Below are 18114 nucleotides of genomic sequence, written 5' to 3'. Positions count from 1 at the left end.
GCACTAAACAGGTGAGCCACCTGGGCTGCCCTATTTATATATATTATATGAATTACACACATATGTAATGCACTTGGAATTACTACTTAGTCTTTTTTTTTTTTTTTTTTTTTTTAGAGAGAGAGATTTTATTTATTCATGAGAGACACACAGAGAGAGGCAGACTCCTCGCAGAGAGCCCAGTGTGGGACTTGATCCCCAGACCCGGGATCATGCCCTGAGCTGAAGCACTCAGCTGCTGAGCCACCCAGGCATCCCACTATTTATACAGTCTTATATCCTGTTATTTTTTTTCTCATTTAATTTATGAGAACTTTTTTCATACCTTCAAATAGTCACTCAGGATGCAACTTGGTCAGTGTAATTTTTTTTAAGTATAAAAAAAAAGAGGAAGAAAAAAGTATATATACAAGGCTGGCCAAGTGCCACCAAGTATGAACTGGGACAGTATCTGTAAAACAACCTCTGTGTTGCCTTGTCTTTCCTATTTGCTTAATAAATCGGAACTCTTATTTTTATTTATAGTATACAAATTTTCTCAGCAATTTAAGATATATATATAAGATGCTAAGTATCTTGTAGTATGACTGTAGAAATCATTTTTAAAAATCTTAATTTACTTTTAAAAACTTTTTTAAGACTTTATTTATTTATTTATTTATTTATTTATTTATTTATTTATTTATTTATTTATTTGAAAGAGAAAGAAAGAGCATGAGTGTGAGCTGGAGGAGGAGGGAGAGAGACTCTGAAGCAGACTCTGCACTGAGCACAGAGCCCCGTGTGGGGCTCGATCCCAAAACTGTGAGATCATGACCTGAGCCAAAACCAAGAGTCAGACACATAACCAATTGAACCATCCAGGCACCCCAGAAATCTTAGTTTTTTAAACTACCTACCCATTATTTATTTAGCTATTACATAAGCAAGCCTTATTTTAATAGTTATGTGTCCATTATAAGGTATACTAGAAAAAGGTTTTAAAAGATACCGAAATCATGATTTCACAGACTGTCACCTTGGAAAAGGTTAATGTTTTCTTTCTTTCCTTTTTTGTTTTTATGATTAAGCAGTGTTATGAGATTTGAGGGCAATCTAATAATGAGCTCTTTTTCTGTTAAGCTCAAATCTGATTGGTAAGTAGATAAAGAAGTCTGACAGGAGGACCTCTAAACTCCAACCTTCTGATTTATAAATGCTGGAATGGAGGGTATAATGTGGATATATGGCCACAGTGGGCATCCTTAAGAGACACAGGCTGTCCCATGTGGTCTGTGGAGCAGTTGGATAACTGCAAGCCTTCTTGTTCCCACCAACCACTGTTCTGTCCCAGAGCAGGACTTATGATCCATGCATGAGATCTGAGCAGAGTACAGCCTCTCTACCAGTGGGCAGATTGCAGGGAGAACCCAGAGTAGACTGAGCCTGGGATCCTCAGCTTCTCTCCAGACTTCCATCAGGTAGAGCCATGCCTTCTACCCCAAGGAGACCCTAGTCAGTGAAAGGAATGAAGGCCCAGACCTTCATTTTTGCTGAAGTCCCTCCTTACTTAATATGAGGCCAGGTAAATGAGATTTGCTCCTAGCAAATATTAAATAAAGGACATCAGGAAAAACCTCCCAACGACCTGGTTCTCACCCAGAGCCACGAGTAAGTCTGCTGAGGAGCTGATGCTTCTTCTCCCAGCATCCTGCTAGATTGCCATTCACCAGGCATCTGTCACAAAGCACCTCGTTGGCCAACTGCCTTCACGGAAGCACTGAGTTCTAAGTGGCTTTGAGCAGCAGCCTGCCTGTGCTCTCTGAAGGTCCTCTGTCAGCATTAACGTTGACTCAAGCTAGCTGGACCAGGCCCAGCAATGATTGCTGACCTTGTGCGTGTGTTACCTGCAGTGAAGTGCCCCATCTGTCACCCCTTATAACCATGAGGTCCCCAAAGCCCTGGGAATTTGTCCTACCATAACACACTCCTGTCAGATGCGCTGAGCTTGTTGAGGGGGTTCTTGATTCCCAGACAGTTGTGTTTCATTATTTGCAAGTTCCTGAGAAGACTTTTGACATTTCAGCTCCCAGTGGTTTTTCTTTAGGAAACAGAAACATAAATGATCGATTCTCCATTTGGCCACCTGCCCAGGAAAGAAAGAGGCAGAGAAGTACAAAATGGCTGTTAGCCTTGCAAAAGGGCCCACTTGTTCATATTAGGCCATAGGAGAAATAAAAAGAAAATCTGTTTTTCTTTGCTAGACTCTGAGGCTGGTACCTTTTCTTGTTTTAGAGAGTTTTCTTTTGGATTACAGAGATTTGAGAGGGGATTCCTATTCCGAGGATGAGTGGACTGTCGCCTATCCTCTAGCTAAACACCATCATCGTCATGTTTTAATTTAGAATCAACATAAGAATTTTCCCAGATAACATCTCTGAAATAGATATTAGCCTCTCTGTTTTAGAAATTAAAAATCTGAGATTGATAGAAGTTAAGGGATTTGCCCCACCTTCCTTTAACCTGTGTTAACCCCAGAATTCAGACCATGATCTCTAGATGCCCACTATTCAATAAGACATAGTTTAGTGCTTAATTATATTCTTTTTTATATCTGCATTTAACTTATCTTTGTTTCCCAGTGAGATTTTAAGCCCTTACTGATAAGTTACTACCCAGTCTCCACATATCATTGACTTACAAAGTAGTCAGCTTTTTTTTATTTAAGATTTTACTCATTTATTAATGAGAGACAAGGAGAGAGAGAGAGAGGGAGGCAGAGACACAGGCAGAGGGAGAAGCAGGCTCCATGCAGGAAGCCCGATGTGGGACTTGATCCCGGGACTCCAGGATCACGCCCTAGACTGAAGGCAGGCACCCAACCGCTGAGCCACCCAGGGATCTCCAAAGTAGTCAGCTTTTAGAGACGTTGGGCAAAACAGTAGTGGTTGAGGCTCCAGGAGGGGATGAGATCTCCCAGAGACAGTGCCTGGAGGGCTAATTACAGAGCTCTAAATATGTCAGCTGGGGTCCTATAAGAAGCAGAGCCCACCTTGGCTAGGTCAGAGGAGGACACTTGAATGAAAGAGCCACTTAGAAAGGGTAGGTAAGGTTAAGTAAGGTACAAGGGATGGTTAACCTCTCAGACACCTGCAACAGTGAAAGCAGTTACCACCCTAGAAAGAAAGATTCCTGAAACCCAAGCAGAGCAGGATTGAGGAGGAAGTCCTCTCCCTCACCAAGCAGAAATATAGGCACAGCCAGAGATGCAGCACAAGAAAGGAAAGGATGTGGATGGAATACCCTGACCTCTCTCCCCATCCACCTTCTAATCTCTTGCCTCTCTTGCATGGGTGGAACTCAACTGGAAGCCAGATGACAGGAAGCCCAGAGTACCAGGGAATGCAGTCCACAGGGGCCAGGCTCTGGACACAAAGCAGAATAAAGTCTTTAAATTCTTTTTTAACCGGAAAAAGTGAAATTTGGGGTGAGTTATTTCCGAGGCTTGTATAGCTGATAACTAGGAAGGCTGAAATTGGAGACCAGCTTTTTTAAATTGTAGAACATTCTGGAATAGCATACTAGGTTTTTGGCCATTCGTGCCTAAAGCCTGTTGTGTTTTCCTACCTGTTTTACAGGATCCATGGAGATCACAGCCATCCCATTACGTGTTTGCACCATGCTGGGGGAGGTTTCTCAGAGCCCTTTCTTGGGCTTCCCCTTTCTGATCCTCACAAGAATCCCAAAGCTGGACAGGGCAGCCAGTTAATCGTGCCTGGTGTGCCTGACCTCTTGTGTGTCAGTTCCTTCATGGAGATGCTACCTACGTGTGACTCCCTTAGGGATGCCCCTGTCAGCCATTTCACACATGGCATTGCTACATAAAAAGAATGTCACTACCAGTAATAATAACTGTTATTCACTGAGCTCTTCCTACATGCAGCTTACTTGCTTAAGTCCTGCATGTGCATAACTGTTTTCAATATCTGAACACCCTTACAAAGTAAAAAATGTGATAATTATCATTTAAAATTCCCCTTCACTGCAGAGTCTGGTTGCTGGTGGATCCACTCTGCTCTTTGCAGAACATTTTTGACATATCTGTAGTACATCACGTAGTCTTTTCTCCCCCATCTATGTTTTCTTTTTTTTTTTAATTTTTATTTATTTATGATAGTCACAGAGAAAGAGAGAGAGGCAGAGACATAGGCAGAGGGAGAAGCAGGCTCCATGCACCGGGAGCCCGATGTGGGATTCGATCCTGGGTCTCCAGGATCGCTCCCTGGGCCAAAGGCAGGCGCCAAACCACTGCGCCACCCAGGGATCCCCCATCTATGTTTTCTAAATAAATAAATAAATAAAAGCTCTTGAGGAAGGTTATAACAGAAAGAAGCCCAACATTGGAATCCAAAATATCTCTAGTTTGAATTTTCTTTCTGTCTTCTTAGTTCCTGGAGGTTTGGGGAGATCACTTGCCCCCCTGGCCTTATGTTTCCTTATATATAAACTAAGTGAGATCATTTTTACTTCTCAGGATTGTGGCCTGGGCTAAATTATATGATACGTAAGAGAACTCGTAGCACGTAGTGTAGCTACTCAAAAAAATGCCTGAGTGTATTTTGCAGATTTCCATTGGTGACTTAGTCAGGTGGCAAACAGTGAGGCACTGAGCCCCAAAGGGCACATCCATCCACATCTTCTGGCTCCCCAGTCCGAGCTGTCTCCTGGACCACTGCTGCTGCTGCTGCTGCGTGCCAGCAATGAATAATCTCGTGGTGGAGATGAGACCGTGAGGCGTGCTGTCTGCTAGCACACTTGCCTGGACTTAGTGCAATTTTTCAGAGCTTGACTCAGGGTCCTGTCTCACAGGAGAAACATGCTTGATAAAATTGGAGTTTTATTTCCCCAAAGACAGCACTGCAGGGATAGTCCTTCCCTCTTTCATTTGTCATGTAAAGCCACCACCAGCCACTGCCCCAAGCAGAAAAGCTCCCGGAACATGTGTGTGTGCTCTCCCTGTCCTTTTTTGCATACAGCTGCATTCGAGCAGCACATTCTTTGGCACCAGGAAGCAAAGGGGGGCATGATCTGGGCAGCACTACCGTGTGCCAAGAGTCATGCTGTTGGTGTGGCAGTGGTTCAGAGCTAAGGACCGTAAGGACTCTTCTTGATCAAAGGTGCCACCCTCTTCCCCACCATGGGCTGTGATGTTCTCGCCTAAGAGGAGTTAAACAAGAAGGAAGGCCTCCCCACCCTTTCGACAGTCCTTTCAGTCCTTCTAGTCGTTTCATTTATGACAGAGCCACTTCCAGTTCGTGTGTGTGTGTGTGTGTGTGTGTGTGTGTGCGCGCGCGCGCGTGCCTGGAGATCTGAAGCTGGAAGTTTCAGCTGTGGAGGGGTGGCAGCATAAGGTGTTTTATTCCAAACCCAGCCAAGAACACAGCGTTCAGAGTGGAGTTTCCCTAGGTTGAAAGTCTGGCGGGCCTACTCAGTTTCCTTTTTGAGGAAGAGGAAAAGAGAGGGTAATGCAAACCAGGGGTGGTTCAGAGACAGTGTCCCCAGTAGGGTGGCATGAGAAGTAAGAATTACCCCCTGGGACTGCTAAAACATACTTTGGCCATCCTCCCCATGTTCCATAGAATCATCCTCAGGGAATTTACGGAAAACCGGCGCACTTCGAGGACTCTAGAAACCTCTAAGCAAGGAAGTTACAGAGACAGAGGACCTAGCTTTGGGAGTGAGTCACTCTCTTTAACTATTTAGAGGAACAGGCATTGCAGGAAGGATCTCTGGTCAGAGTGTGGCAGCCCCAAGGGGCTGAAAGAGCAAGGCTGAGGAGGGTTACGTACAGAGAGAGATCTGGGCTTGCTAGAAAGAAGACCCCCCCACCCCCCGCCCATGGAGAGGATTAAGTGCTCCCTGCACCAGGAGTCTAGTGAGCTGAGTTGTAGTCCCAGTTCTCCACCAGGACTCTGTACCACCCTGTACTGTCCACACCCACCTCCCAGGCACCACTGTCCTCATCTGTCAGCTGGAACCTTGGAAGATCCTCTTGAGCTCTGACATTCCCTACATCTGCAAGAGTGTAAGTGGCGATTGAGAATGAATGGGTGACTCAGGAGGGAGTGAATTTCCTGCTAGACAGTCCCCAAGCAGGATGCAGAGCACAGACTTTTAGGGACAGTCCTCCATTCACCAGAAGAATTTAATTTTCATGCCATCCCTGTAGTGTGTTCCAGGCACTGTACTAGATCCTTGACCTAGATTTTCTTGAATTCTCTCACTCACACAAGGGCAGTGTTTATGCTTGAGGATGTGGGAGTGAGAATTAAGTCATCTGTCCAAGATCACAGAGAGCTGGAGGCAGGAGCCAGCTGTTCCGATTCCAATACCCCAAGTGAGGATAACCAAACATCCTCAAAGGGATGCCTCGAACCCGTGCCTTCTGGTCATCTCTGTTCCTAACACTGCTGGCTCTCTGCCACTGAGGTTGTGAACATGCTGTACTGACAAGAGCACAAATGACTGGTCTCTCCCAGAAACATGACATCATGATTATTTTAGACTTCTAGAATTACAACTGCTAATAGTTGGGCTTGATCTTACACTCAATGGAGGCGAACAGCGTTGAAGGGGCTAGAAGCACCAAAACACAATGCAGAGACAGGAAGACCCCCATGCAGAGTATAAATGCCTTGGAATGTCCTCACCCTCTGAGTGGTACCCTCATATGAAGCCCACACTTACCTGTCACTGGCCACCACAGAAGCTGGTTTGAAAAGCACACATCTTTGCTTTTCACTTGCATCATGTCAACTTGGGAAGAAGTCTGGATAGCACATTCATGTCACAGTGATTTACAGAGTGCCTCTTCCCTCCTTCCCTTTACAGTCCCAGGCACTACTTGTAGAGCAGCAAGCAGTATCGCTGCCTTTTGTGATGTTTACCTTCTGACTGACTCACATGCATATCTTTGGTTTATAAAAAAAAAAAAAAAAAGCTTGGAAAAGTGGGGAAACAGATGCATTGATAAATAGAATGCATTTGGTAGGTACCTTCCTACCAGAAAGGGTAAAGGAAAATAGGAAACATATATGGTAAAAAAAATTGCAAACCATAAGCATATAACTCTGATGGTCATATTCTTCCAGACAAAATGGAGACATGCAGTCTGGCAATGGTTTTTATTTTCTTTCTAATCTTGAAAATTGATTCCTAGGGAAACTTTCTCCAGGAGTATAATGATAAAATCACATTGAGGAATATATTTTGTGATTCATCTTTATGTAATAGATTGAAACCACGTACAATATGAAGCCCAGCAAAATACAATTAATGAGAGGATCATATTGTGTATATCTTGGGGTCTTGAATGCTGAGCTGGATATCTAGGCACAAAGTAGGCTTTCTATAAATCTTGGGTAGTCATGTGAATCAGTGTTCAAGTTTCTATTTATACAATGTTAGAGATAACATTAGGGTAAGTATTAGCCTAAAATGTCAAGGAGAGGCAAACACACCAGGCAGGGAAGCATGGAAGGAGCGAAGGGAAAGCAGTGTGTGTGATGGGTGGCATTGGCTGATGGTATCTGACATGCCTTTGGGACTGGAGGGAATCTTCAAATGAAAACACTCAAGTAAAAACCATGTCCTTCCTTTCAACAGGGCGTTGTTGCTGGCGCGCGTTCCAAAGGAGAACACAAACAGAAAATCTTTTTAACCATCTCCTTTGGAGGTATCAAAATCTTTGATGAGAAGACAGGGGTAAGTAAAAGAATCACATGGCACTGTGAAATTGAATCCATTGACAGATGTGCCCTTAAAAGCCTCTACTCTCTGGGCAGGAATATCAAACAAGCATAAAAACACATAAAGCGACTGACAAACTTGATCAACTGTGATCGTCCATCAAAGGGAAGCTCTTCCCTGACTTGGCCACAGTGTTTCTAACAGTGTGATTGTGATAAAAGTGTCAAACAGTCCCCGTAATCTAACAGGAGATTGATGAGCTTTGAAGTGCGGTGGGTAATGTGACAGTTTAAGTTAAATTTCTTTGTGTGTTGGCAACTTTAATGACATGCATCCTAGAGGGAGACACATGAATGTCTTTTGACTTGGTCAAAGCATCCAGACTCTCCTGAGGTTAACCTGTGCCACCTTGCAATTGCTGTAATCGAAAAAGAATGGAGTTTTCAATCTTAGAAAAATCTGTCACTACATGACCAGGAAATGTGAGGGCCGATATGTTTGTTGAACCCACCAAAGAAATGGTTTGTGTTCTCATCAGCCCCCAGCAGCAGTTAGCTCCCACATTCAGCTCCAGGGCTGCCCTGACAGTGCTGGTGCTGTTCATGGACGATAAGGGAAAAACAGAAAAATGTTCTATGATCTGTTTAGTCCAGAGAGCAGGAGTCAAATGAATATGGTTTTTTTTTCTTTTATTCATTCAGTTCTTTACAGCTTATAAAACACCATTACATATGTCACCTCCTTTGCAGTTCCCAAGTTAATTTTCCATTGTTGTGTAAGCTAGCCTCAACTAGCCAAGTTACTTGACCTTAGTTATTTTGCATTATATTTTCTTCCCTTTGTTCTGACTCCTATTAGGGTACCATCCGGATAGGAGGATGATAATTTAACAGTAAAAATGGGTTTTGAAGAGAAGTGATTTCTGAGGAATTAGTAATAAAACTGATATATGTATACCCAGATTCATAGTGGCATTATTCACAGCAGCTAAAAGGTGGAAGCCATCCAGGCATCCATCAGCAGATTGAGTAGATGCACAAAACATGGTGCCTATATCCAATGGAATATTATTTCATGGCAGAGAGGAAGGAAGTTCTGACACATGCTACTACACAAATGAAATGTAAAAACGTCATACAAAGTGAAATAAGCCAGTTATAAAAAGACAAAGTCTGTAGGATTCCACTCAAATGACATCTAGAGAAATGAAATTCAGAGAGACAGCAAGTAGAATGGTGGTTGTGAGGGCCTGCGGGGCATGGAGGGGCATGATGAAGAGGTAGTGGTTAGTGAGTATGAAATTACAGTTTGGGAGGAAGAAAATGCTGCTCGCGCTGAATGGCTGGGGTGGCTGCACAACGCTGTCAGTGCACTTTACGCCACTGAACTGCATGCCAAGAAATACTTAAAATGGCAAAGTTTGAATTATGTACAGTTTACCACTATAAAAAATAACTAGTGATAATTAGTCCCCCTCATGGGGTACCTACTGTATACTACATGCCTTTCAGTCTCATTACGTACATGATTCAGTTTTGCCCTCACAGCAGTCCTATGGGAAAATAATAATAATAATTTCATCAAGCTCATAATATGTACCAGGTATTGTTGTGAACCCCTTGTGAGTACCAACTCAGTTAATCCTCACGACAGCCCTGTGAGGGTAGATGGTGGCACCTATTTATTTTGTAGTTTAAGATATCAAGGAGAGAAATGTACGTAATTTATTGAAAGTAAGTGGTGATGCAGACAGGATTAGAACCCTGGTTAGTCTGGCTTGTGAGTCTTTTCACTGAGCCTCAGTGCCCGTTATCTCTCAGGATAAGTGACTTTGCCAAGGTTATCCAGCATGTGGGAAGCGAGAGTGGGATTTAGCCTCCTGATGGCCCAAGTCACTATCAGGGCACCTGACCTCTCTGTTGTAGAGAATGGTGGCTTTCCTGGGGATGCCTTAGGAGAAAGTAGTTTTTAGAATGAGGGCACGAGCAGAGAGGGCTGGAATACAGCAAGCTTAAGAGCACAATGAAAGCCTCACTAAAAGTGTAGTTTCTGAAACCAGAAGAGTTTTTCCTTCTCTTGGGTAGACTACAGTTTGGAGACTTGTGCTCAATTTTGAACCTCACACTTGAGAAGGGACATAGGCAAATCAAAGAGCATCCCGATGAGGGGAACCAGGAAACTATGTGGAGCCAAGACTTCTTCTTCTTTTTTTTTTTTTTTTTTTTTTTTTTTTTTGAGCCAAAGCTACTTCTTAACACAGGTAGAGCCTCATGGGATCCCGGACAGCACACATGAGGAAGAGGGCTGCAGGCTTGTAGAAACTTGTAGGACGTCATTCAAACCTTAGCCTCTTTATTGGAGGGAGACAAGTAATGTGGGCCAAGCATAACTGGGAGATATATATACCCAAATACTACATCATCATCTCTGGTCTCCCTTGCCACCGTGACAGCTGGTATAACCAGAGGGGCAGGAATGAGGTAGAGTGTCGGATACTTTATCTGGTCCAGGGGCCATGTTTTTGGGCATTGCTGTTGCATTATGTAAGCCACCATGAAAGAGGTTGTGCCCAAATCATTAAAATTCCAATCACCAAATTTTAACTAATGAGATGGTTTATTATCTTGACCCAGATCTAGATCCTCAGTCAAGGGTGGCTAAACTGGCCTTCAAGAAAGATACTACCGAACTCTTGAATGCTCTTTTTGATTCTTCAGCAGGACACAAAAGGAACACCAGTAAAATCATTATTTTGGCTCAAAGCCATTTGACTTGGTGGGGACAAAAATGTCAGATTCCCGATGGAGACTCAGAAGGCAGAGTTGGATGTTTTCCGTTTGGCTTACTTCACTCCAGTTCTGTTGGATTCACATTAGGCCCCAGTAGCATCTGGCTTCCACAACCCGAGCTTGTTACTCTGCCTCAACACAGTCTAGGGAAAGCTAGTAGAAAGGGCTGAGCATGATAAAGCATGAAGAAGAAGCAACAGGGAGTAGGACACCCCATATTAAGAGTGTTCATCCCTCCAAAGAGTCGTGTAGTAGCAGAAGGAGCTGACTTGCTCTGTGGGACCCAACAAATAGAACCGAGACCAGGTGGCAGAAGTTTCTTTGAAGCAGTTTCAGTTGAGGAGGAGGAGGAAGAATTTTCTACCAGTTAGATGGACCACCTTCTGTGCTAGTGAGTTCACCATCACTTAGGAGGGTTCAGGCAACAAGCATAGGATGAGAAAATTGTGGAAGGGAGCCAACTAGAGGATGAAGTATTGAACAAAGTCACATCGAAGTTGAATCCTGAGACTAGTTATAAAATTCTGTTTCTTCCTTAAAGTCGTCGCTGTTGATGTGATTTATCTTCAGATAAATGGAGGTTTTTCAAATTCCATTGGAGATTATGAGCAGCAAGAGTTTACTAAACCCTTGTTGTTACCCAGCAGGGTACCAACTGATTGTGCCAGATAAGAGTTTAAGTGAAGTATTTTGTCCTACATATCAGCGAAATGGAAAACTGGGTTTTTGTCATTTGGAATGACAAATTTTAGTTGTTTATCATATCTAAAGTATTCCTGCTCAAGCTTGACTGCATATTTTTTCAAACCAAAAAAAGAAACATTTGCAGAACGTGACAATAGCTAGAATTTTAAAATCCAAAAGCTGTCAAAAATGTTTTGATCCCAATTAAAGAGACCCTTTACAGCAATTTACACCTTGTCTTGAATTTCAAAGGGTTCTTGATCCCAATCCTTATTTGAGTAAATTCTGTTTTATTATTAGCATGTTGCAGGGGAATGAATCAATATTGAAAAGCTGTTCATATTTTCAGATATCTAGATATTGATAATGTGTCAAGAGGATCAGTGAGAATGCAGAAAATGTCATATATAAACTCATTGTTATTGGTAATAGTAGGAGCTGTAGCAAATCAGGAGTACTGTGGTTTCATATCAGTGTTACCAGGTCCTCAGTTCAGACCAGCGGGTACTAAGGCAGAAGTGATGTCATCTTCATTTTTGCAGATAAAGAAACTGAGATTTTAGGAGTGTCTCTGACTTGGCTGTCGACTTAGAACAAGCCTTCCAGTCTCAAATCTTCTGTCTTTCCAGGGAAACTCACTCTCTTCTCTTTTAATTTACAGTTTTATTCCATAGAATTGCTATAATTTTGAGCCATAAAAAAAATCGTAAATACTGTAGGACCCTGACAATAGGTCTGTTTCTCAAGACACAGGGCAGTAGTCTGCCTCAACTTTTCAAGATGATGTAGTATCTCATTGCCATAATCACATGTGAATTTTACTTGTTCATTTGGTTTAACCAACCCTGCTTTGGTACTACAATGTGACCATTTGACGTGCATTACAAGAATTCTATGAAGTAGGTGCTATTATTATTATTATCATCAATTTTACAGTTGAGAAAACTGAAATCCAAATTAAGTCCCACAGTAAATTAAATAGCAAAAGCTGAAATTCAACCCCCGGCAGTCTGGCCCAGAAATCCTTGGTGCTAGTAAGAGAGTACTGATAATAACATACCTGCCTCAGTCTGTTTGGGCTGCTTTAACAAAAATAACATAAAGGAAGTGGCTTATAAATAACAAACATTTATTTCTCACCGTTCTGGAGACTGGGAGTCAGGTACCATGGCCCCAGCAAATTCAGTGTGTGTGTGGAGACCCCGCTTCCTCATAGCTGGTGCCTTTTTGCTGTGTGTCCCCCACATGGTAGAAGGGGTCAGGATGCTTTCAAGAACCTCTATTAACATGACACTAATCTTATTCCAAAAGGGCTCTGCTCTCATGATCTAATTATGTCTCAAAAGCCCCACCTCCTAATACCATCACCTTGAGGGTCAGAATTTCAACATAGGAATGGGGGAGGGACCACATAAACATTCAGACCATAGCCATATCAAATTTTATAAGTGACGTGCTTTTATATGTATTAGAGCAGATTCAGTACTCTCTCTGTTTTATTGTCACCATTATTCATTTTCATTCTGATGACCTTTCCTGAGGGAAGGTACAAGGAAGGGAGTTACAGTTGGAACTGTCTCGTGGATGGGACGTTGGCAGCATATCCAGTACATAGTTGGGCAAAAACAGATCGGATGCCTCTTCTGTGCCCTGTGATGTTGTTTCCTGGGGATTTAAAGGTGAATGAGACGTGGTCCTTGCCCTTGAGCTGTTCACAGTCTGGCTTCACCAGACTCACAAAGCAAACTGACAATTGCTGAGATACAGGTGTGAATGGAGTTGTCAGTACTCAGGGAACAGAGGCCCAGCTTTGCCTAGAATTTTCAGGAATTTTTTCACAGAAAGGGGCACACCGACATGGCAGCGGGAGAGTTAGAGAGGACCAGATGAGCAAGTCAGGAAACTAAACACGGTATCTCCAAATGCACAAAAGTCTTAAAGAGAAAGATACGTATGTTCATCCTTTGCTGCAGAAAATATTTATTGAGCACCTGTATAAATACATAGATGAGCAAGGCCAGAGCTTTTTGTTCATCACTGTTGTCTATCTAGTTCACACAATGACTCCCACATAGTAGGTTCTCAGTAATACTGCACAAAAAATTAATTGACAGTGATCAAGAATCAGCAAATGTACACAGAAAAAGTAGGCCAGAGCAAGGGAGAGGTGGAGAATGACCCAGGATTGAATATTGTCTCCTGTAATAGAGGGCTAATGATGGTTTAAAAGAAGTCATTGTGGGGAAACCTAGGTGGCTCAGCAGTTTGGCGCCTGCCTTTGGCCCAGGGCATAATCCTGGAGTCCTGGGATCGAGTCCCACATCCGGCTCCCTGCATGGAGCCTGCTTCTCCCTCTGCCTGTGTCTCTGCCTCTCTCTCTCTCTCTCTCTCTGGCTCTCATGAATAAATAAATAAAATCTTTTTTTTTCTTTTTTTTAAAAAAAGGAAGTCATTGCACTTAAATTTCAGGGCTGATTTAATAATTTACTCTTCATTGAAAACCAGATGTCACTTTCCTTGTATCTCACCAAAAACGGGACCGTTCTTCCTTCATTTTGAACCGTGTGTTTTTGAGTGGGCTTTGGGGAAAATAGCTCAGGGAGAGAAAAGGAAGATGGCCCTGGGGAGGAAGACAGGGAAGAAGATAAAGGGGCTGAAGAGCAGAGTGCTGGGGCCTGAAAGTAGGGGGCATCCCTACTGTGCTAGGAGCCCCTGAAACAGTATCCAGGATGCTTTTGTGTGTCCTGTCTCATTGGACACCCAGCAGTTCTGGAGGGTTTTATCACTGCCTTTTACAGATGAGTCTCCTAAAGGTACAGGTAGGATAAGTGGCTTGCCTAAGACTATTACGTGTAGCAGAAATTGAATTCAAATTCACATTTTACGACGCCTGAGCTTGTTTTCTTTCTTTTACTCCAGAGATTCTCCACTTCATTGGTTCTTTCCCTGTGCTGAGTGTTTTGGAACTTTATGTAGCCATTATGTGGTTACAACTTTTGGGAGAGAGGGCCCTGATGCAGGAATTTATTAGGAGCCAAAGATGCTAGACATTCTATGGACTATAGGATGGGACCATGCAGCAAAAGTGTTTTCTGTGCTATATATGACTTTAAATTGTCTTATTAGACATATCTAGGTTTTTTAAAAAAACTATATTGAAGTGAATCTAAGACCTAACTATGCGTATAAGCAAAGTATATCCATGAATATCCATAATACTGAATTTTCCAGAAATGCAACTGAGCTGCAAGAAAGGAGTACTTTGTTTTGTTGGATCCCCATCAAGACCTGCTCATCATTTTGGAAAACCATACCACGTGATGCTCTTCCTGTTTGAGTTACCAACATGGCACCGATGTATCAATTTCATAGCACCTATCATGGTCTCTATAACTCGACTCATTTGGCCCTTCCTTAAAAATGTCAGATATAAGGAAAAGAACATCTGCTCTATAATATTGAATTGAACACTTCTTAAACCCAAATTTATTCATTACAAGAAAACATGAACATGTACCAATGTCATGTTCTTCTGTTGTAGCTATAAATGAACATTTCTATGTAGACATTCATGTTCTTTTTTATCAGAAATCATCTTCTATTTCTTTATATTATAATTAGGACATTTTGCTGTGCTTGAACTTTATATGTATAGGTAGATTATATTAATCATTTGCAAGCAATAAAGGAAAAATTACACAATATTTTTTATAAAAAGAAAGTGTTTGGTCAGACAAGATTAAGAACCTCTGTCTAGACTGGGCCAAGTACTTGTTAAGTAAGAGGCATCCTACTTGGTGGATAGAGACAAACCAGCCTGAAACCTTTCCTTTGAGGAACTTCTGGTGTTGGAATTAAATCATATATAAATAACTAAAAGCTCAAAGCAAGAATAATGAATATAACAAGAGAAAGATGAAAATTATCATGAGAGTTTATTTTCTTTTTTAAGATTTTATTTATTCATTTGAGAGAACAAGCATGAGCAGGGAAGAAGGGCAGAGGGAGAGGGAGAAGCCCACTCCTGCTGGCTGAGTAGGGACCCCAATACAGGGCTCCATCCCAGGACCCCAGGGTCATGACCTGCACCAAAGGCAGACACTTAACTGGCTGAGCCACCCAGGTACCCCATATCATGAGAGTTTAAAAGAAAAAATGATTTTTCTTTCACCTGAAAAATTATGAAATGATTTAGGAAAAAAAGGGCTAACCCTTGAAAAATGGACAAGATTTGAAATTGAGGATATCAGAGGACCAGTGTCTAGGCAAAGGGAATTATAGGGAGTGTTTACTAAACCTATACAATGGGAAATTCATGAAGGAGGGCAGGCATCGGGAAGCGTGAGATGTCTATTGTTCTGGATCTTTTTTTTTAAGTTTTTTTAAAATTTTTATTTATTTATGATAGTCACAGAGAGAGAGAGAGAGGCAGAGACATAGGCAGAGGGAGAAGCAGGCTCCATGCACCGGGAGCCCGACGTGGGACTCGATCCCGGGTCTCCAGGATCGTGCCCTGGGCCAAAGGCAGGCGCCAAACCGCTGCGCCACCCAGGGATCCCTATTGTTCTGGATCTGAAGATGGGCGATTGCTATCAGTGAGAGAGAAAACTGAGAAGGTAGGCAGGGGCCAGGTTGTAAGGCTTAGAATGTCAGACCAAAGGGTTTTGATTGTACCATACCCGTTAGAGGTCAGATACTCTTCAGTGTACTGTGGCCCTGAAGCTGGACTAGATATATAGAAAAGTAGATACAGTGACTATAAGGCCACCCTTCGTTCTTAAGATGCCTTTGTGCAAATCAGGAACAGGTCCCTTTCTTTAAGACTCATTGCCATTTGCTGGAAAATTGTTGGAATAGGTATATACATTTTGATGACTTTATCATGTCTAGTTCCCCTGGAACCCTGCAGTGTATACCCTGCCCAACCGTATGTGGCAAATCTGAGAGTATTGTCAATGGATGAGCAGAATGCTGGGGCTACCACATCTTGCCATTTTCTGTGCAAACCACACACCGTCCAGCTTTTTTTTTATTGTCTCAAGGCAGCCTCTCCACTCTGAATGTCCTTTGCCCTTTCCTTTCCACACAGTAAATGTCTCATTTTTCAGGGTGTAATAATGTCAACAGTAATACCCAACAACAGTACAACACACTTAAATTTATCAAGACCTTTCTGTGGGCAAAGTGCTTCCTTTAACCAAGCACTTTACCCATTTTGTCCTCCATGCAGGATTCACATCGAATCTCTTGGAATCCATTGCCCCCACTTCTTGCCATTATGATACAGGCACCAGAGAGTGGACATAGTGGAAGGAACCTGAGTTCAAGATCCAGACTATCTTGGATCTTCTCCTGATCAGTTGTGCAATCGTAAAGCAATTCTTCTTAATGACTTTGTGCCTCTTTTACTCATCCGTAAGATGGGAATAATAAAAGTACCTATGTTTTGGGGTTGGTGCAAGATACAATGAGGATTTAATTTAATCCTTTTAAGACTTAGAATAGTGCCTAGATACAAAGCTCTAGATCTTTTTTTTTTAAGATTTTATTTACTTATTCATGAGAGACATAGAGAAGCAGAGACATAGGCAGAGGGAGAAGCAGGCTCCCCACAGGGAGCCCCATGCAGGACTGGATCCTAGGACCCTGGGATCATGACCTGAGCCAAAGACAGACACTCACCGCTGAGCCACTCAGGTGCCCCCAAAGCTCTAGATCTTAAATAATACTATATTATTAGCTATATTGTTCCTTCTTTAGTACAGACCTTCTTATGCCCTCTTAGCAGAATTGAGAGATCCTTTCATAATGCTCCTACAGCATCCTCTGTTCGCCTTTATCATGGCACACCATCATGCTCCCATCAGATGACACACACCATGAGGTGCCTTGACTCATCCATTGCTGTATCTGTAGGGTCTCACATAGGCCCTGGCATGTGATAGAAATGCTAGTTGGACTGAAGAAAGAAGGGAAGGCAATCAGGGAGGAGTAGAACAACAGAGAAGGAATAAAGGAATAAGGAAATAAAGAAGTCAACTTATAATGAAAGGCTATTCATCTGGGCCAGATCTTAGAACCAAAGATGCTCATTTTGCCACGCAGGCAGTGAGAATGGAAAAAACAACATACGTGGTTCCGAGTTAGCCCAGTGCTAGGAGGTCCTGGATAGAAGGTCCCCTGTGCATTGACCAACCTACTAATTTGCAAGTGAAGAAACCTAGAACCCAAAGAGAGGTGACACCTGACCCCTCCCAGCAAATCAAGTACAAGCACTCAGGCTTGAACATCCCTCAGGGCTCACCTGAGGCACTCTGTGATGCTCACCAAACAGGAAAGAGGAAGTGTCCTCTTCCCTCCCTCTGCTTCCTTATTTTGCCTGCCATTTCTCTTACAGTCTCTTCCTTCTACACCATCTCTGTGCTCTTTGCTCTTTGGCTTCAGTGCTCAGGCTCCCCACATGCCTGATAGCAGCCCCAGATCTATTTTATTATCAAAGAGACAGAACATCTAAGGGGAAAAATTGGGTCTCTGTATGTTTAGTGTCTTGTTGGATGATATTGGATTTTAATTTATCACAATAAAGAATCAATTTATAGCTCAAAACCAACATATTTTTAGAAATTGGTACTGTCAGGAAGCTGCCTCTGTAAGATAATTTTTGACAGGACATAGATTCATGACGGGAAAAAGGATGTGCTTATTACCCTGGAAAATGACACCATGAATGTTTTCAAGCAGATTTGGTAAAATCAGAAACATAATATCTTTCCCTTAATGAACGATTTTATCAATTTTGGTGTTTTAGGACATAAAGAGGTAACATTTTCTTTGCTAGCTGCTTTTATACACATGGTCTCATTTCTTTCAGTCCCCTAAGGACTCAGCTAAGGAAGTACTATTACTCCCATTA

The 18114-nt window shown here is 42.5% G+C and overlaps 1 protein-coding gene across 1 annotated transcript in view; it reads left to right on the top strand.

Moving 5' to 3' along the window:
* Nucleotides 1–18114, top strand: part of DAB1 (DAB adaptor protein 1) — a 1111289-nt gene that overhangs the window by 967449 nt on the left and 125726 nt on the right. The window contains exon 7 of the mRNA XM_055307012.1: nt 7645–7743. Within this exon, the coding sequence (XP_055162987.1) occupies nt 7645–7743 (99 nt within the window). The remainder of the gene's footprint in view (nt 1–7644; nt 7744–18114) is intronic.

Source organism: Nyctereutes procyonoides, unplaced genomic scaffold, assembly GCF_905146905.1.
Source record: "Nyctereutes procyonoides isolate TBG_1078 unplaced genomic scaffold, NYPRO_anot_genome, whole genome shotgun sequence".
NCBI lineage: Eukaryota > Metazoa > Chordata > Mammalia > Carnivora > Canidae > Nyctereutes > Nyctereutes procyonoides.
Note: the sequence above shows the minus strand (reverse complement) of the source record. Positions and strands in the feature narration are given on the sequence as shown.